The 21,932-nt window shown below is 44.1% G+C and overlaps 1 protein-coding gene across 1 annotated transcript in view; it reads right to left on the reverse strand.

Moving 5' to 3' along the window:
• LOC311132587 (adhesion G protein-coupled receptor L3-like) overlaps positions 1–21,932 on the reverse strand; it is a gene marked incomplete at both ends in the record, with an annotated part of 141,346 nt that overhangs the window by 99,595 nt on the left and 19,819 nt on the right. The window contains 4 exons of the mRNA XM_084165842.1: positions 511–549; positions 3,226–3,411; positions 10,959–11,062; positions 14,440–14,790. Coding sequence (XP_084021968.1) covers positions 511–549; positions 3,226–3,411; positions 10,959–11,062; positions 14,440–14,790 — 680 coding nt within the window. The remainder of the gene's footprint in view (positions 1–510; positions 550–3,225; positions 3,412–10,958; positions 11,063–14,439; positions 14,791–21,932) is intronic.

Below are 21,932 nucleotides of genomic sequence, written 5' to 3' on the forward strand. Positions count from 1 at the left end.
AATGTTCTTATCACATAGTACGCATTACATACAATATTTATATAGTTTCTTCTTTGGAGTGTTGTTTTACCATCAAAAACCATCACAACACAAACACAGAGGCATGAAAACAGCATTAACAGGCAAAGCATGCAGGGAAACAGTGAGTATGTGAATTGGTTGCACGGGTGGTGGTTGGCGGTAGAATTAGGACATTCGGATGTGGTTAAGACAAAGTGAGATGAGCAAACATTTGGATAAAAAAATGGCAACTAGCAATAGTTGCATCCACACTGATACATACCTAAGTGGTATGTTAAGATCCAAGTTTTCAGATACAATTTTACAAAGTCAAAGTTTACTTGGCAGGCCCAACATTGAGCAACAAATGCCTTCACAGCCAGGAATATCATTAGCACAAAGCATGACATTATGGTGGGGCAACAAGTCACAATCATGGTTACACCAAAACACAGCACAATGGTGGATGGGAAGGGTAGGAAGCTGGGTGAAAGATTAGAGTCAAAATACCTGCACGTAAAACCGGCAAGAGCGCTCTCTTTTCTGCAGCTGTAAACCACCAGAAAATGTAACAGTTAGCAAAGGGTTCACATGACATACAAGTTAGTATGAAAGAAAGTGTGAAAAGAGAAAAAATAAATATATAACAAAATGTCACCTCTCGACTTTGGCTAATTAAGACTTTATCATTTTACATAAACTGTGTGAAAAACGGCATGTACATTCATTATTCCCTCTCATAGAAAACATCACAAAGAATCGTAGTCAATTAGAGCGGAAACAAGCCACACAGCCCAAGTGGGGATTGGGGCTGAGACATTGTTCAGCTTTCAAGTTGGAGTTTCAAGGTTACCACTTGTACCTGTGGGTAAGTGGAGAAAAAGGAACTAAAGAATAACTATTTAACCTGGAAACCTTGTCACAGCAGGAGTAAAGCTAAACCTGAATGAGTTTAGCATACCTGGGACTGATGTTAGCAGTTTAATTCAGTAGGTAGAGATTTCGAAGTAGCACTGGAGGACTGACAGCTAGCTAGGCTACATAACTGCACACCTGTTCCCAATCTAAATGATGTAATTTGAAATTAAGGAAGTTCGCTAGTTGCCTGGACTATGAGCAGACTAGATATAAACTGAGGCCTATTCTGTTAGCCTAGACTAGCACGTAGCATTGGGCTGGGAACAGACTAAATAAACAGAGGCCTACTCTGTTAGCCTAGCCTAGCTGTAGTGCGTAGCATAGAGGGAATGCTGATGCGCTCCTGATTGTCTGCGATGGGTGGCATCTTCGTCATGAAGGAAGGCTCTCGCTCCTTCCAATCAGTCAGCCCATTTTCCTGGAAATGGTCCCGTTAGCGCCTTTCGCATGACACTTTGATCATGAAAGTGGCACGGATCTTGGTGTTTGCCAACTCAATCGGCTCTTTGTCTGCCGGCGGAGAAGCATTGTGCTCACTATCAAAGGGATCTTTAAATCCGTTAGCTTTTAGCAGTTTGTGTCAAAATGATTGAACTCAGAGGTAAACACACGTGCGAGGGGGAGAGAGAGGTGGAGCACCAGCGCTATTGGCTGCTATGCCAGCCGGGATTAAAGGGGAAAGGATGGAGGACAGAGCGGCGAGGACAACCTTGAATAGTATAGAGAGAGCGCTAGGGGAGCTTTGTCATAGGTCCTTGGTGTACTAGGTAGTTAGTGTATTTATCTAAGAGATAATGATCAAATGGGAAAAATACTATTCTCCCAGTAGTAGCTTTCCTTATTCTAGACATTATCTTTTTTGGCATCATCATAAGAGAAGATGTAAATTCATTTTTTACATTCACATTTTTTGTCATTTAACAGCCGCTCTTATCCAGAGCGACTTACAGAAGCAAATAGGGTTAAGTGCCTTGCTCAAGGGCACATCAACATTTTTTCTTTACCTAATCAACTCTGGGATTCAAACCAGCAACCTTTCGGTTACCTGCCTAATGGTCTTAACCACTAGGCTAACTGCGGCCCCTCTAGTCTAGGCTAATGTTTATTTTTACATACTGTATATTCATAGTACATTGGCTTCAGTTTTACGACAAGATTATAACAATAAAAATCAAGGATCCTCTCCCATAAAACGTTGTTTGAATTGTAACTTTTCTTCACTTTTTCTTTTCAAGATGGCTACCTCGTAAAAGCCATAGATGAATAGATCAGAAGTGCAAGCCGTCAGGTTTCTCTTCAGCCCGTTGGCGATCACCATCGCCTCGCTCTCCAATGGAGGGAACGACACTTAAATCTCAATGGAGGCATCTGGCTGCATGCAGCAATTAAATAAAGTCAGTGAAAAAAAGCTATTGGGAAACAGGTGTTATTGTTCCACTACAAGTGAAGCCGCTCAAACAAATTAACGGCTGACATTTAGAATTTCACTGATGTTTGCTTTTCCGTTGGTTGCGTCACATTGCCTGAGTGCCCCTATGTGTACCCAACTGTGAATTTGGGAATAATTGCATTAGGTTGGGGCTACAAAAACCTCCTGCACTCTTGGGTTTAGAAAACAGCAATGTTTAATACATTTCCTTGTCATTAGAATGAAATGAGCATGAGCACCTCTTCAGACGTGCCTGGAATATCCGTATGACCTCTTAAAAAGTCTACCTACTTTGGAATAATCCTACCCACGCGTTTTCTGGTATAATTAGCTACAACCCCAACCGACTTTTGATAATATAAAGCAGTACAGCCTATGAAGTGAGGCTTCGAGATATCCCCCTGCGTTTGGCTGCTTGTAGATCTTTTTCTTGAACGGCAGCAGATCGCTAGATGCAAGAAATAATGCAGGAGATCATTTGGTATGACAGTGCTGTGGCCGGAGTACAGATCATTAAAACAATGCCTACTGTTCAGGTTCGACTGGCTTGAAATCCTTGTCTGGCCCCCACCGGTGAAAAATAAAGTTTCAGAGAATGAAGAAAACAAAGAAAGGTGAATAAAGTCAGTTCTTTCTTCGCCTATGAATCAATTCTCATATATATCCTCCTTTCTTCATCCTGTGTCCTTGGTGGACCACTGATCTGAACAATCTGGATAGGTGAGGCGAAAGGTTGGAAACCCTACTGGTTATGTTGCTCTTGCCTGTCACAATCTGTCAAATCAACTAGTCCCGAAGGGAAGGAGACGAGGAAAAGAAATTAGTTGTGAGTATTATGACACAGCCATTGTTTTTCCCAGACTGAGGTAGAAACCTACCTTGTTGAGGCTGCGGGCTGCGCTATCTTTGCCTCCAGGGGTAAGGTTCCTCAGCTGCACGTCAAGTAGGTCCACAAGCTGACCCATGGCCTTGACTGTGTAGGTGATGTCCCCTGCTTGAAGGTTACTCTTGGTTTGCTCCGACAGCTCCCTGGCAATGATGGCTGCAGTCTCTCCGGCTTTGAGCTGGAAAAACAACAACATACACACAAATGAACCACGCTTGATAGCACACACACATTCACATTGACGCATACACAGTATGAAATTAACCACTGACCATCATGCTATGTAGCTATAGTACAAATGGACTGGCCATAGGGCAGCTCGGGCAAATGCCAGATGGGCTGGCCAAACATGAACCCAGTTGGCTGGTCTAAATTGGGGGTTTTGCACTATTTAGCTAATAATGGTGTCCTCGAGGGGAAAAAATAGGCAGGTGTATAATATGATCGGTTCAAATCAATAATATGAGGATTCAATATTTCATTCAATGTTACTGAATGACCAGTGTAAACTCTCTTTTACGCTACTTAAAATCCATTCCAGTCTCAAATTTCACTTCAGGTATGAAATATATATATATTTTTTCCTTGCTTTCCATCTATCCTGATTACCATTTGACATGTGTAATCAATCTGATAATAGCTCCACCTTGCCTCACTAGGTGGAATCTCTCTCTCTCTCTCTCTCTCTCTCTCTCTCTCTCTCCATGGATGAGTCTGATAATTTGCTAATGAGGAGTCTCCATTTGCCCACAAACTACCAACCACTTTGTAGTCATCGGGTTTCTTGGTTTTTAAATTACAACATATAAATCTGCCAAGCAGAGAGGCCTAATGATGTCTAGAGGAGTCTCATTTCATAGTGCAATGTGTTTCTGTGCTTTTAATTTATCTTGAATTGGATTACGAAAAATCTTTCTTCTACAACACAGACATTTAATTCAATAACAACTGTTCTATTCAAATGGGTAATGTTTTCACATGCAGAAGATTGGGCTACTGTTCAGAAACAACATTTAATCAGGTCAGTATTCAGACCCCAAGGCTTTTTCCACATTTTGTTATGTTACAGCCTTATTCTAAAACTGATTAAATAAAAAAATGTCCTCATCAATCTACACACAATACCCCATAATAATGAATGAAATCTTGCGACTTGTGACGGCCGGCCGCCCAACAACCTGCCCGCTTGACCCTATCCCCTCCTCTCTTCTCCAGACCATCTCCGGTGACCTTCTCCCTTACCTCACCTCGCTCATCAACTCATCCTTGACCGCTGGCTATGTCCCTTCCGTCTTCAAGATGGCGAGAGTTGCACCCCTTCTCAAAAAACCAACACTCGATCCCACTGATGTCAACAACTACAGACCAGTATCCCTTCTTTCTTTTCTCTCCAAAACTCTTGAGCGTGCCGTCTTTAGCCAACTCTCTTGCTATCTCTCTCAGAATGACCTTCTTGATCCAAACCAGTCAGGTTTCAAGACTGGTCATTCAACTGAGACTGCTCTTCTCTGTGTCACGGAGGCTCGCTGCACTGCTAAAGCTAACTCTCTCTCCTCTGCTCTCATCCTTCTAGACCTATCTGCTGCCTTTGATACTGTGAACCATCAGATCCTCCTCTCCACCCTCTCCGAGTTGGGCATCTCCGGCGCGGCTCACTCTTGGATTGCGTCCTACCTGACCGGTCGCTCCTAGAAAGTGGCGTAGCGAGAATCTGTCTCCACACCACGTGCTCTCACCACTGGTGTCCCCCAGGGCTCAGTTCTAGGCCCTCTCCTATTCTCGCTATACACCAAGTCACTTGGCTCTGTCATATCCTCACATGGCCTCTCCTATCATTGCTACGCAGACAACACACAACTAATCTTCTCCTTTCCCCCTTCTGATAACCAGGTGGCGAATCGCATCTCTGCATGTCTGGCAGACATATCAGTGTGGATGACGGATCACCACCTCAAGCTGAACCTTGGCGAGACGGAGCTGCTCTTCCTCCCAGGGAAGGACTGCCCGTTCCATGATCTCGCCATCACGGTTGACAACTCCGTTGTGTCCTCCTCCTAGAGTGCGAAGAGCCTTGGCGTGACCCTGGACAACACCCTGTCATTCTCCGCTAACATCAAGGCGGTGACCCGATCCTGTAGGTTCATACTCTACAACATTCGGAGAGTACGACCCTGCCTTACACAGGAAGCGGCACAGGTCCTAATCCAGGCACTTGTCAAATCCCGTCTGGATTACTGCAACTCGCTGTTGGCTGGGCTCCCTGCCTGTGCCATTAAACCCCTACAACTCATCCAGAATGCCGCAACCCGTCTGGTGTTCAACCTTCCCAAGTTCTCTCACATCACCCCACTCCTCTGCACACTCCACTGGCTTCCAGTTGAAGCTCGCATCTGTTACAAGACCATGGTGCTTGCCTACGGAGCTGTGAGGGGAACGGCACCTCCGTACCTTCAGGCTCTGACCAGTCCCTACACCCAAACGAGGGCATTGCGTTCATCCACCTCTGGCCTGCTGGCCCCCCTACCTCTGCGGAAGCACAGTTCCCGCTCAGCCCAGTCAAAACTGTTCGCTGCTCTGACACCCCAATGGTGGAACAAGCTCCCTCACAACGCCAGGAGAGCGGAGTCACTCACCACCTTCCGGAGACACTTGAAACCCCACCTCTTTAAGGAATACCTGGGATAGGATAAAGTAATCCTTCTACCCCCCCTTACCCCACAAAAAAAAAAAAAAAAAAAACATATTGTAAAGTGGTTATCCCACTGGCTATAAGGTGAATGCACCAATTTGCAAGTCGCTCTGGATAAGAGCGTCTGCTAAGTGACGTAAATGTAAATGTAATAACAAAGCGAAAACAGGTTTGTAGAAATGTTTGCAAATGTATAAAATAAATAAAAAACGGAAATACCTTATTTACATAAGTATTCAGACCCTTTGCTATGAGACTGTAAATTGAGCTCAGGTGCATCCTCTTTCCATTGATCATCCTTGAGATGTTTCTTCAACTTGATTAGAGTCCACCTGTGGTAAATTCCATTGATTGGACATGATTTGGAAAGGCACACATCTGTCTACATAAGGTCCCACAGTTGACAGTGCATGTCAGAGCAACAACCAAGCCATGAGGTCAAAGGAATTGTCCATAGAGCTCCGAGACAGGATTGTGTAAAGGCACAGATCTGAGGAAGGGTACCAAAAAATGTCTGCAGCATTGAAGGCCCCCAATAACACAGTGGCCTCCATCATTCTTAAATGGAAGAAGTTTGGAACTACCAAGACTCTTTCTAGAGCTGGCCGCCCGGCCAAACTGAACAATCGGGGGAGAAGTGCCTTGGTCAGAGAGGTGAACAAGAACCCGATGGTCACTCTTACAGAGCTCCAGAGTTCCTCTGTGGAGATGGGAGAACCTTCCAGAAGGACAACCATCTCTGCAGCACTCCACCAATCAGGCATTTATGGTAGAGTGGCCAGACGGAAGCCACTCCTCAGTAAAAAGCACATGACAGCCCGCTTGGAGTTTGCCAAAAGGCACCTGAAGACTCTCAGACCATGAGAAACAAGATTCTCTGGTCTGATGAAACCAAGATTGAACTTGTTGGCCTGAATGCCAAGTGTCACGTATGGAGCAAACTTGGCACCATCCCTAGGGTGAAGCATGGTGGTGGCAGCGTCATGCTGTGGGGATGTTTTTCAGCGGCAGGGACTGGGAGACTAGTCAGGATCAAGGGAAAGATTAACGGAGCAAAGTACAAAGATATCCTTGATGAACACCTTCTCCAGAGCGCTCAGGACCTCAGACTGGGGCGAAGGTTCACCTTCCAACAGGGCAACAACTCTAAGCACACAGCCAAGATAACGCATGAGTGGCTTCGGGACAAGTCTCTGAATGTCCTTGAGTGGCCCAGCCAGAGCCCGGACTTGAACCCGATCGAACATCTCTAAAGAGACCTGAAAATAACTGTGCAGGGACGCTCCCCATCCAACCTGACAGAGCTTGAGAGGATCTGCAGGTGTGCCAAGCTTGTAGCATCATACCCAAGAAGACTCAAGGCTGTAATCGCTGCCAAAGGTGCTTCAACAAAGTACTGAGTAAATGGTCTGAATATTTATGTAAATGTGATATATATATATATTTTTTAAATTTATACATTTGCTAAAATTTCTAAAAAACTGTTTTTGCTTTGTTATTATGGGATATTGTGTGTATATTGATGAGGGTAAACAACAATTTAATTACTTTTAGAATAAGGCTGTAACAAAATGTGGAAAAAGTCAAGGTGTCTGAATACATTCCGAATGCACTGTAGGAGTCAGTCTGGGACTTTGTCCCAAATGGCACCCTATTCCCTATATACAGTGGGGGAAAAAATTTATTTAGTCAGCCACCAATTGTGCAAGTTCTCCCACTTAAAAATATGAGAGAGGCCTGTAATTTTCATCATAGGTACACGTCAACTATGACAGACAAATTGAGATTTTTTCTCTCCAGAAAATCACATTGTAGGATTTTTAATGAATTTATTTGCAAATTATGGTGGAAAATAACTATTTGGTCACCTACAAACAAGCAAGATTTCTGGCTCTCACAGACCTGTAACTTCTTCTTTAAGGCTCCTCTGTCCTCCACTCGTTACCTGTATTAATGGCACCTGTTTGAACTTGTTATCAGTATAAAAGACACCTGTCCACAACCTCAAACAGTCACACTCCAAACTCCACTATGGCCAAGACCAAAGAGCTGTCAAAGGACAGCAGAAACAAAATTGTAGACCTGCACCAGGCTGGGAAGACTGAATCTGCAATAGGTAAGCAGCTTGGTTTGAAGAAATCAACTGTGGGAGCAATTATTAGGAAATGGAAGACATACAAGACCACTGATAATCTCCCTCGATCTGGGGCTCCACGCAAGATCTCACCCCGTGGGGTGAAAATGATCACAAGAACGGTGAGCAAAAATCCCAGAACCACACGGGGGGACCTAGTGAATGACCTGCAGAGAGCTGGGACCAAAGTAACAAAGCCTACCATCAGTAACACACTACGCCGCCAGGGACTCAAATCCTGCAGTGCCAGACGTGTCCCCCTGCTTAAGCCAGTACATGTCCAGGCCCGTCTGAAGTTTGCTAGAGTGCATTTGGATGATCCAGAAGAGGATTGGGAGAATGTCATATGGTCAGATGAAACCAAAATATAACTTTTGGTAAAAACTCAACTCGTCGTGTTTGGAGGACAAAGAATGCTGAGTTGCATCCAAAGAACACCATACCTACTGTGAAGCATGGGGGTGGAAACATCATGCTTTGGGGCTGTTTTTCTGCAAAGGGACCAGGACGACTGATCCGTGTAAAGGAAAGAATGAATGGGGCCATGTATCGTGAGATTATGAGTGAAAACCTCCTTCAATCAGCAAGGGCATTGAAGATGAAACGTGTCTGGGTCTTTCAGCATGACAATGATCCCAAACACACCGCCCGGGCAACGAAGGAGTGGCTTTGTAAGAAGCATTTCAAGGTCCTGGAGTGGCCTAGCCAGTCTCCAGATCTCAACCCCATAGAAAATCTTTGGAGGGAGTTGAAAGTCTGTGTTGCCCAGCGACAGCCCCAAAACATCACTGCTCTAGAGGAGATCTGCATGGAGGAATGGGCCAAAATACCAGCAACAGTGTGTGAAAACCTTGTGAAGACTTACAGAAAACGTTTGACCTGTGTCATTGCCAACAAAGGGTATATAACAAAGTATTGAGAAACTTTTGTTATTGACCAAATACTTATTTTCCACCATAATTTGCAAATAAATTAATAAAAAGTCCTACAATGTGATTTTCTTGATTTTTTTTCCTCATTTTGTCTGTCATAGTTGACGTGTACCTATGATGAAAATTACAGGCCTCTCTCATCTTTTTAAGTGGGAGAACTTGCACAATTTGTGGCTGACTAAATAATTTTTTTCCCCACTGTAGTGCAACTTTTGAACAGGTCTCGTAGGGCTCTGGTTAAAAGTAGTGTACTATAAAATGAATTAATAGAATCATTAGGGGGAGACTGCAGTGTCCGCAGAAAAGGGTCTCACATGATTTACTTGGCCATCACTTGCAATCATTGCCTCTGTGTTTATTAGCAGATCCAATTACACCGGCTTAATTTGCCTTTCTTTGAGAACCCTGATCCTGTGTGGACAGTGTGTGGAGAGTAGAGAAGCTCTCTCTCTTCTTCTTCTCTCCCTCTCGCCCATATCTCTTCTTCTCTCCCTCTCTCCCACATCTCTTCTTCTCTCCCTCTCTCCCACGTCTCTTCTTCTCTCCCTCTCTCCCACATCTCTTCTTCTCTCCCTCTCTCCCACGTCTCTTCTTCTCTCCCACGTCTCTTCTTCTCTCCCTCTCGGTTTCTCTATTTCTCTTAATAAGAAGAGCTATGGCCACAGTAAGAAAAAGTGAGGTCTGTCATTGCTCTCTCTCAGCCTCTACCAGCCACTCCCTATCTCACGGAGTTCATCTCTCTGCGTCTTCCTGTTAATGAGAAGAACCAGGGACAGTGCTGTGAAAATATGCGCCAGACGGAATTCTGGGACGCCTGACAGGTTGATCTTCATTTAAATTCCCTGTCGCCACAGCGACAACGAGGGATGACAGGCACATCGCTCATGCCTAATTTGCGTAATAAAGATTAATAACACTTTTGTTAAAAATGTATCCATATTCCGATAGTCACTCCCACTAAGTATGTGTATATGGGAAAGGTGTATAGGTGTCAAGTTTTGTGCTGCTTTGCATGTGAGATACTGTAGTTAGGATGTACACTATAATAGACTAAGAATGTGAGTCAGGAAACAGAGAGCGACATTATGGTAAAGGATAGTACAGAATGGAATGGAGTGGAATCATCTCCATATCGATTTCAACAGAATGCCACTGAGCTGTAGTTAATACCCAAAACATCAGCCCACGGTAGACTTTTACCGCACATTGCAAAAAATGCACCTGATACTTCTCTCTCTCTCTCTCTCTCTCTCTCTCTCTCTCCCTACCTCCCTCTCTCTAGCATTATCTCTCTACCCCTCTATCTCTCTCTCTCTCTTTACCTCCCTCTTGCTCTCACTTTTTTAGCCACTTGTGGATCCATATCCACAAAGCTCTGTTGGTTAAGGGGCTGCAATTTGCCGCTCTGGAGTGGATTATAAGTGTTATTGCCGGCATGCCTTGGGCTCCTGGGAGTTTTTGAGATCCGATGCATTTCATAAACAGGGATAGTGATGCTACTAGTACTACTAGTGCTACTGCTGTAGCCCCAATAACCATCTCTTCTGTGTCTGCCACTCCATTATAGATTTAAACACAGAATGCGTGGAGCTCTTCGAGTAATTCTCGTTCCGGGGGAATGAGATTGACGCCTCTGGGCCTAAAGAAAATGGCAGAATGGGGGGCCATAATTGTGTAGTGGGTGTATTGGCCAACATTGTGAACTCAATGCAGTAGGTAGGAAAGTGTTCTAAGATGGCTGCTTTCAACTGTGGTCCTTGGGTCTGTAGTGAGTGGACATTAATTGACTAAGTTCTTCTCAGCAGGGACAAAGAAAACCTGTGGAACACAGTGGCCCTAGCCTAGAGGATGGAAGGATGGGCATAGTATCCCCTTAGTCGAAGAGGTTTCCATTGTTGCCAAGTGAACAAGTGTGAATTGCCAAGCATGAAGTGTGTGTCCGTGAGTTGGTCCTCTTGGGGGCCCCTTACCTTCTGGGTGATGACATTGACCCACGGGGACGTACAGTTGCTGAGGTTGGGCCCTTGGGGGTCCCAGTATCCTTCGGGCCCCATACACAGATACATGGCCACGCCTGTGGAAGAAAACAATACTCAGAGTTAGAGGCAATAGAGCAAAACACTGGGATTCATATCTCAAAGCTATCCCTGGAGATCAATGCAATGCTACCAGCGACAATTACCATGTTGGTAAGAAAACAAACGATAGTCCCCTGAACGTATGTCTGGAAGGGGAGAGTTGGGAGCAGTATTGGGGATCAACACCACTCTTAAGACCATACTTTTATCCAACAATCCCCCAGGGTAAAAAACTATCCCATTGCGAGACGCGTGCTTCGAAACAACTGTATTCTCACAACAGTTTTGTTTGTTTGCATCTTCATTGTTCATCCTCATACAATCTGTTGGTGTTTGTCTGTATGAACGTGCATGTCACGAATTTGCCCCCAAAATATAAATTTCCCAATCAAACCACCATGTCCTTAAAACCAATTCCACTTAATGGTAAAATAAATATATTTGGGGATATGACAAATGAATGTAATCGACTGGTTTCATCTCCACATGTTAAATGAAGTCAGGTATATTGGATAGTGTGTGAATCTAGTAATTAAGAGTCGGAGCACCTCTGCATTTGTTAAACGGGTGCGACAGTTGAACTCCTGGCAAAAATACACCAAACTGTGTTCCAATTAAGTTGGAAATCCTGGAGTTCGTTACGAAAGGTCAATTAATGCTGCCTGAGGGAGACGACTGGTACTGATGAGGATGTGGAGCGACGTGTGTGTGTGTGTGTGTGTGTGTGTGTGTGTGTGTGTGTGTGTGTGTGTGTGTGTGTGTGTGTGTGTGTGTGTGTGCATGTGTGGCTTTTGGGTCACAAAGGGCTTCTGAAAAAGGGTCAGTTAAAAATGGGACTACGCCCCTATCAGTGCTTTTACTAACTCTGCGTATAAACTGTAATTGCGTCTATACAAACTCACCCTCCCCTAAGGGCTCTGGTCAAAAGTAGTGCACTGAAAAGGGAATAGGGTGGAATTTGGGACGCATCGCATTTTAAAGGGATACAGATAGAGGGAAACAGGACAAGTTCATAATGTGGGCTATGCCATTGAAAGTGTTTATATTCAATCTGTGTATAAACTGCAATTGTGTATTTTTATAAACTATCAACTCCATGACTGGGGAAGAAAAACGCTAGTCTCCGATTGGTACATGTCTATGGGATATAGAGAGAGGGAGGGGGAGACAGACAGCTAACATTAACTGATATCAACTTTGACTGACACATAATTCCCTTCCCAGTCCTCCTTGGACTTCCTAACGTTTGATGGGTTTATCAGATAGGCCTCAACCTGACAGAGAGGAGCAAGAGATAAAGATGGGGAGAGAATGATAGCATGAGTGAGACTGCGAGAGAGAGAGAGAGAGAGAGAGAGAGAGAGAGAGAGAGAGAGAGAGAGAGAGAGAGAGAGAGAGAGAGAGAGAGAGAGAGAGAGAGAGAGAGAGAGAGAGAGAGAGAGAGAGAGAGAGAGAGAGAGAGAGAGAGAGAAAGAGAGATACGGTAGGGATTCAAGGAACTTTCAAAGACAGCCTGTAAGGAAACTCAAAGCCGTCCTCTACTTCGACCGTCGGAAGTGTGGCGGCTTTGAAGAGAGACGCACAGAGGGGCGGTGGTTTTGTGTCCCTCTTGTCTTGCCGTACACCGGAGGCGTTCGAGAGGCCTCGTCGCGGGGACTGATGTCGCCAGTTAATGAGGAGAAGAAGGCGGGAGACAAGACAGTCCCCAAACCGGGTTGCAATATTTCTGGGCTTGTAATCAAAAAGTATCTTTAAATAGTAGTGCTGATCTAGGATCAGGCCCCCGTCCTTTCCATAAAATCTTATTCATTATGATCTAAACAGCAAAACTGACCCTATATCAGCACTTCAACTTTGATACTTTGTGAATATGAGCCCTGAACAGCACTGGGACACAACCGCTGACACCCTAACCAACCCCATGTTGGGCGCCATGTTCCAACGCAAATCTTCTAATCCTGATTCTAACGGCAACAATCACATGTATTTCTTCCATCTCTCTTTGATATCACTCTCTCCATGTAGATCTATGCTTACTATTGACTTCAAAACCATTTCCCTTAATATCAGAGGCGCTTGATCTTCTATGGACCTTAATATGTTGGTATACATTCCTTTAGGCCTGTGACAATTGATACCAGTTGGCACAGGAGGAGAGGAAGAAACAAGTGAAGTGGCGCCTTACGAACAAGTGCCCTCGTTAAAGAGCACACCCAACCACATTTTAGTGTTAATTAATTAGACTTGGAATTGTTTCCTGGAAATGAAGAAGCATAGGGGAGGTTTCCACCATCTTTAGCTTCTCTACTCTCAGCGAGTCAAGCATAAGGCGAGGGGGGATACATACAAACATAACAACAAACCTGTAAATAACATTCAGGACAACATTCAGGACAACATTCAGGCGTGCCAAATATCATACTTCAATATGCTTTCCTAATGAGTTGAACATTGGTAGCCGTACAGAGTTGAGAAAAGTGACACCAGAATGTGTTTGACGACAAATTTAGGTAGGAAAACTGAAGGGGGGAAGAGGTTTCAGCATTAATTGATTTAACTGCATGACTTAATTTGGAAATTCACCCCCAGTGAGAAAGAGCAAATTTAAGGGGAAAGCTCTTCCTTTTCTGATCAGCTCCATTCCTGAGGGGCCAATTCAGGAGCCTGCAGAGGATTCTGGTTTGTCTCTGAGGGCCAGACTCATGGCTCATGGCCATTTGCATCCTTATGCATAATTCAATCATAGTTCAATATTCCATACAGTGGTTCAGTTGGTAAGAGCGTGGCGCTAGCAAGGTCGTGGGTTTGATTCCTGCAGGGATCACTGATCTATTTTGGTGATACTTCAGACATTCTCTACATTGCCTGTACTACATAGTGCTTTAAGCTGTTATTTGATGCCATAACTCACACATTAAACCGACATGTTTGTCGCACTGGTCATGATAATTCAACCGGACAGTGAGTTGCTATATTTGGCAACTACCAACTGTACATGACCATAGTGTAGGCCTATAGTGGTTTATGTACTTTTACCAGACGCAGGCTAGAAGGTTGATGTTTACTGTCATGAATCTTGTCCTGGAGGCAGAACTGAGCGATTTCCGTTAGATGGGCAAGCTGCAAAGTCAAAATTGGCTATATCGTCAAAGTTCATGAAAACAAAAATGAACTTTTTGGTCTTAACTTAAGGTTAGTGTTAGGCATTAGGGTTAGCAGTGTGGGTAAGGTTAAGGTTAGGTTTAAAATCAGATTTGATTACTTTGTGGCTGTAGTCACCATTCTGCAGAGCTGCTTCCAGGTCAAGATTCATGACAATAAATGCCATCCCGCTGCAGACTAACCACAGTATTAAGTAGAACAAACCCATTACCTATTGTTCCAGTCGGGCATGGTTGCCTGGTCACCAGTCCCTGTCTGGTCTTGGGCCAGGACACGTCTGACATGATCATGGGGTTACAGTACTCAATGCCAATGTTGGGGAGCTTGGAGGACGGGGACGACCTTGTGTTGCCCTCTGGGATATTGCCCTCTGCTGGCGGCAATGGCGGCGGCAGGGTAGTCAAGGTGGTGTGTGGTCGCTGGGCAACGGGGGTCGTCGCAGAGGCCCTGGTGGTCGTGGTGGAACTGGTTGTTGACGTGGTCGTTGTGGAAACCGTCGTCGGTCGAGTTGTAGTCCGCGTTGTCGTGGTATCCATAAAAACGATCACAGACGATGACGATTCTGTAGTAGGAGAGATGAAAGAAAGAGAGTTAAGGGAGAAATAACAGCCTTCAAAATGGAATAGGGATAGAGGGATAGAGAAAGAGAAAAAAATAGATTCTGAGCAACGTCTTTTTTTCATTTATTCAGTCACAGTTCATTTATGTCTGAGAGGTGAATTTATTTCAGGGCCAGCGCTAAAATACTCAAAGGGGTTCAATTGTTCCTATCTCCAGTGTCAGTTTAGGAGGAGATAGTTCATACTGGATCAATTGGATCTGGCAGGTGTGGCTTGGTTGTTCTGGCTCAGTTTCTACCGAGGAGCTGGCAGACTCCCGCAGCTAGGAAAACGCACACAGGCAAGCATTTCCAGCTGAGTGTGTGAGCGTTTGTGTGTGACTGCCTCTGATGCAGTTGTTGCAGACTCCTGTGTTGTTGTGGAGGCTTCTGTCACCCATCATGGAACATCTCATCCTACATCGAGGACAACACGCCTCGGTATCAGACGGATGTAGCTACGGCAGCACTGGACTGGCCTGAGGCTGCAGGAGAAACTTGCTGCTCTGGACTGTGCTGACCACTTTGTCTCCCATTCCATGTACCAGAATGCTGCCATTGGTGAGAACATTCTCACCTTTACTGTTAAGGCGAGGCTGCAAGTTCTACCAACAAAATACAACCTAACACTCTGGTACCCTGCAAACCAGGATCCCTTCTGTATTTCACACCCTGAGTTAAATGTAATGGAGTCTGTTGCACATGTTGTTAATGGTTGCCGTTCATACAAATACTTTTATTGCTAGACATCAACCTGGTAGCTACTGAGGTGAGACAGGTGGTCTCACCAACAGCACAGACACACAGACATTCACTTGTCAGAGGAACCTGGTTTGAGCTTAATGATAATGTGTTTTCTTGTCTGGCGAATAAGCCAGAGATTGTTGTTGTGTGGGACGCCAGAGGGAGGTGATGAGTGGGCTGCTCACTGAACTGTTACATGGAGCAGGACTTTTCTGAAAAGCTCCTTAAATAGCAGCCCCTCATATCACACTTGGACGGCCTGTGATGCAGAAGCATTGATATTTGGTAGTCTGAACCACTTAGGCTTTCGGTACGTGGCCTTCAGATTCCATGCCTGCCTAAGAGTAGTACAAAACAACTGACTAGGTACTGCTCTGTTTCAGTCTTTATGGGGGAGCCTAGCTGTGTGGAGGAGAAGGTACTGCTCTGTTTCAGCCATTATGGGGGAGCTGTGTGGAAGAGAAGGTACTGCTCTGTTTCAGCCATTATGGGGGAGCCTAGCTGTGTGGAGGAGAAGGTACTGCTCTGTTTCAGCCGTTATGGGGGAGCCTAGCTGTGTGGAGGAGAAGGTACTGCTCTGTTTCAGCTGTTTTGGGGGAGCTGTGTGGAGGAGAAGGTACTGCTGTGTTTCAGCCGTTATGGGGGAGCCTACAGTGAGGGAAAAAAGTATTTGATCCCCTGCTGATTTTGTACGTTTGCCCACTGACAAAGACATGATCAGTCTATAATTTTTATGGTAGGTATATTTGAACAGTGAGAGACAGAATAACAACAAATAATCCAGAAAAAACGCATGTCAAAAATGTTATAAATTGAATTTCATTTTACTGATGGAAATAAGTATTTGACCCCTCTGCAAAACATGACTTAGTACTTGGTGGCAAAACCCTTGTTGGCAATCACAGAGGTCAGATGTTTCTTGTAGTTGGCCACCAGGTCTGCACACATCTCAGGAGGGATTTTGATCCACTCCTCTTTGCAGATCTTCTCCAAGTCATTAAGGTTTCGAGGCTGACGTTTGGCAACTCGAACCTTCAGCTCCCTCCACAGATTTTCTATGGGATTAAGGTCTGGAGACTGGCTAGGCCACTCCAGGACTTTAATGTGCTTCTTCTTGAGCCACTCCTTTGTTGCCTTGGCCGTGTGTTTTGGGTCATTGTCATGCTGGAATACCCATCCATGACCCATTTTCAAAGTACTGGCTGAGGGAAGGAGGTTCTCACCCAAGATTTGACGTTACAAGGCCCCGTCCATCGTCCCTTTGATGTGGTGAATTTGTCCTGTCCCCTTTGCAAAAAAACACCCCCAAAGCATAATGTTTCCACCTCCATGTTTGACGGTGGGGATGGTGTTCTTGGGGTCATAGGCAGCATTCCTCCTCCTCCAAACATGGCGAGTTGAGTTGATGCCAAAGAGCTCAATTTTGGTTGAGCTCTTTCCACATTCCCCTTGACTTATTCCACATGCTGTTGTGTTATAGCCTGAATTCAAAATGGATTAGATTATTTTTTTTTATACAAAAAAATCTACACACAATAACCCAAAGTGAAAACGTGTTTTTAGACATTTTAGCAAATTTGTTTGAAAATGAAATTCTGAAATATCTAATTTACATAAGTATTCACACCCTTTTGCTATGACACTCCAAATTGAGCTCAGGTGCATCCAATTTCCTTTGATCATCCTTGAGATGTCACTACAACTTGATTGGAGTCCACCTGTGGCCAATTGAATTGTTTGGACATGATTTAGAAAGAAACACAACTGTCTATACAAGGTCCCACTGTCAGAGCAGAAACTATACCATGAAGTCCAAGGAACTGTCCGTAGATCTCAGAGGCAGAATTGTGATGAGGCATATATCTGAGGAAAGGTATAAAATAATGTTGAATGTTTCCTAGAGCAGTGGTCTCCATCATTGGGAAATTGAAAAAATATAGAACAACCCAGACTCTGACTAGAGCTGGCCGTCCGACCAAATTGAGAAACCGGGCAAGAATGACCTCGGTCAGGGAGGTGACCAAGAACCCAATGACCACTTTGAAAGAACTACACAGTTCCTTGGCTGAGATGGGAGAACCTGCCAGAAGGACAACAGTTTCTACAGCACTTCACCAATCTGGGCTTTATGGGATAGTGGCCAGATGGAAGCCACTCCTGAGAAAAAGGCACATGACAGCACGCCTGGAGTTTGAAAAAGGCACATTAAAGACTCTTGATAGCATAAGGCAATAGATTCTGTGGTTTGATGAGACAAAAATGTAACTCTTTGGCATGAACGCAAAGCGCTATGTCTGGAGAAATATAGGCAAAAAAGCTGTCGATGTGCCCTTGAGCAAGGCACTTAACCCTAATTGCTCCTGTAAGTCGCTCTGGATAAGAGAGCCTGCTAAATGACAAATATTTAAAAATGTAAATGATTGGCAGCATTCAGGGCAGGCATTTTGAATTCCCTGGGACCTTGTTAAGTCAGCTATCTTTTCCCCATGTTTTATGTTACAGGCCAAATACTTTAATGGCCAATCTGCAGTTGAAACAATAACAAGGTGGACAACCTGCCTCTGCTTTGGTAAAAAGCGGGCCTGGAGAAATTGAACCACTCAAATTCATAGACAGAACTATGGATCCAATGACTGACCATCCATAATATCACAATTATAGTTTTAACAATGTTTAGAGGTTATACAGAGTTTCTTTATATTTACAATGTTTATACACATTGTAGTAAAACAAGCTTTTGGGTTCTGACAGGGTGTCACACTTAGCTCATGAGGAATTATAAGTTATATTCATCAAGAATCAATGGGTATATTTCATGATTTTATACGTCAAAAAATGGATGTAGCAACTACAGATTGCCCCTTTAATATTTCAGAGATATTTTCAGAGGAAGCAGGCAACACATACCAACCATGACCTCAAACCATGACCCCAAACCCAGGTCAATGTTTACCAATGAACAGACCCTCAAATAATAGTTTTTTCGAATTGCACAATACCACAATGAGACTATTGCTACCATGACCATACAAAGATGAGTTCACCACATAACATACTAACAATGCTCCAATAGTAGATATTCAATCTACATCTACATGTCAAATAAGAACTAGGCCTAATGCTCTTGCATTGTCAAAGCAAAGCTCCAAGTTTCCGATTCTTGTATGAGAGCGTTGAATTATAAAACCCCTTTACGAGAAAAGGATGAATTTAAGAGGTTGAAAATCTATCAACTATTCACTAAATGATGAAAGATTTAGTTGTGCCCTTTCCCCTAGTTATAGGGCAATACTGACATCACAGTCACTAGAGTAGGTTGTCTGAGAGCCAGGAATTATGGTTGGAAAATTATTGGGCGCCAGGAATTATCGGGCAGCAGGTAACCTAGCGATTAGAGTGTTGGGCAAGTAACCAAAATGTAACTGGTTTGAATATCGGAGCCGACAAGGTGAAACATCTGCCGATGTGTCCTTGAGCAAGGCACTTAACCCTACATTTTCTCCAGGGGCACCGTACTACTATGGCTGACCCTGTAAAACAACATATTTCACTGTGACAATAAAACATATTTTATTTATATGTACTGTATATTTTTAAATAAAAACCAGCACAGCACCTAGTGAGTCATGAAATAAAATAATGGTTAAATGATGACCAGTAAACTGCTTAGCTATTGGCTAATAAACTGCTTGGCTATTGGCTAATAAACTGCTTGGCTACTGGCTAATAAACTGCTTGGCTATTGGCTAATAAACTGCTTGGCTATTCTAAGTAATGTTGTTAGGGATATACTATATTCTAAAACCTGTTCCCACAGTCCACTATAAGAGGCAGAGGAGGGCTGAGAAATAAAGAAAGCTCAACTATGTCCTTGAGCAAAGTTGTGTATTTCACATGAACCAATTACAAAAAGACAAAACGGGTCAGTAGACACTCATGTTTTGGAAGAAGTCTCGTCTCACCACCTTTACAAGGACATTTTGTTGTGCTCTGTCGGTTCCTCATTTTATCTAGGAGCAAAAAAATAAAGATTCAAGGGTTCAAGTTCACGGCTATGTGAATAGAAATGTTATCTTCACTTTGTATTCTTAGAGGGAGTCATCCTTAACCTTATACATGGTAGCCTGGAATGCCTAAAATGTTCTGCTCAGAACAAAGAAACCAACAATGGCCTTGGAGATATGAGTGTTGTGCAGTGCTTGAGTGACCTCTTTACTTTTGCTATGTTGGTTTAGTGTTCTTATTTCAAGCTTCACTAGGTCAGTAAAACCTCAGAATGGTATGATTCCATTGGCCAACAGACAAGCACACTTGGAAAGGAGAAAAATATTTTGAGAGAGATGTTTGTTTCAAAAGTAGTGTAGGATAAAAGAGGATAAAAAGTAGGTTTCATCCTCTCCACGTCACCAGGTGATGTGGCAAGGATCCGTGTCTACACCATGTACTTTCACTACTGGTGTCCCCCAGGGCTCACTTCTAGGCCCTCTCCTTTTCTCTCCTATCATTGCTATGCGGATGACACTCAACTACCCTTCTGACACCCAGGTAGCAACACACATTTCTGCATGCCTGGCAGATATCTCAACTTGGATGTCAGCCCACCACCTCAAGCTCAACAAGACGGAGCTGCTCTTCCTCCCGGGGAAGGCATGCCCGCTGAAAGACATCTCCATCATGGTTGATAACTCCACAGTGTTGCCCTCCCAGAGTGTAAAGAACCTTGGCGTGACCCTGGACAACACCCTGTCATTCTCTGCAAACATCAAAGCAGGGACTCGCTCCTGCAAGTTTAAGCTCTACAACATCCGTAAAGTATGACCCTACCTCACACAGGAAATGACGCAGGTCCTAACCCAGGCACTTGTCATATCCCGTCTGGACTAATGCAACTCGCTGTTGGCTGGGCTCCCCGCTTGTACCATCACACCCCTGCAACTTATACAGAGTGCTGCAGCCCGCATGGTTTTCAACCTTCCCAAGTTCTCCCATGTCACCCCGCTCCTCCGCACACTCCACTGGCTTCCAGTCTAAGCTCGCATCCACTACAAGACCATGGACCTACGGAGCAGCAAGAGGAAGTGCCCCTCCCTACCTTGAGGTTATGCTCAAACCCTACAACCCAACCCAAGCACTCCGTTCTGCCACCTCTCGTCTCTTGGCCCTCCCACCCCTACGGGAGGCCAGCTCCCGCTCAGCCCAGTCCAAGCTCTTCTCTGTCCTGGCACCCCAATGGTGGAACCAGCTTCCCCCTAATGCTAGGACAGCAGAGTCCCTGCCCATCTTCTGAAAACTTCTGAAACCCTACCTCAAATAGTATACTTCAAATAGTATCTTAAATAATCCCCCTTCTCACCTTGACCCCCTCCTGAATCAACACTTGCACTTGACTCCCCCTCATCCCCTTCTAGCTCTGACTTTGCTGATAACTACTTTATTGAGGAAGTGTACTTACTATGCCTGTGATGTGGCTGTCCCACCTAGCTATCTTAAGATGAATGCACTAACTAAGTCGCGCTGGATAAGAGCGTCTGCTAAATTACTAAATTGTAAAATATGGTGTACGCAGTATACTAAGAACATCCAGCAAACTTCCACAGGTGCAGAGTACAAATGATGTCAAAAATAAGTACAATTCAAAATACTTTCTGACATGTCAAATGTTAAGTGGCAACATTTTTGGCAATAATCTTCAGCAGCTGTTCTTCTTTTCCTATTAGAGATGCACCTATGACCATTTTTGAACCACCATCTTAGTCCAATTTAAGCTGTCATCAAGGCAAAGGGTGGCTATTTGAAGAATCTCAAATATAAAATATATGTTGATTTGTTTAACACTTTTTGGTTACTACATGATTCCATATATGTTTTTTCATAGTTTTGATGTCTTCACAATTATTCTACAATGTAAAAAATAGTAAAAACCCTGGAATGAGTAGGTGTTCTAAAATGTTTCACTGGTAGTGTATACATACACACATACACATACACACACACACACACACACACACACACACAGTGTACAAACCATTAAGAACACCTGCTCTTTCCATGACAGACTGACCAAGTGAATGCTATGATCCCTTAGTGATGTCACTTGTTAAATACACTTCAATCAGTGTAGATGAAGAGGAGGAGACATGTTAAAGAAGGATTTTTAAGACTTGAGACATGGATTGTGTTTGTGTGCCATTCAGAGGGTGACAAAAGATTTAAGTACCTTTGAACGGGGTATGGTAGTAGGTGCCAGACGCACCGGTTTGAGCGTGTCAAGAACTGCAACGCTGCTGGGTTTTTCACGCTCAACAGTTTCCCATGTGTATCTAGAATGGTCCATCTTTTGACACCTTTTAGAGTCCATGCCC

The sequence above is a fragment of the Coregonus lavaretus genome (genome assembly GCF_964263955.1).
Source record: "Coregonus lavaretus genome assembly, chromosome: 7".
Taxonomy (NCBI): Eukaryota; Metazoa; Chordata; class Actinopteri; order Salmoniformes; family Salmonidae; genus Coregonus; species Coregonus lavaretus.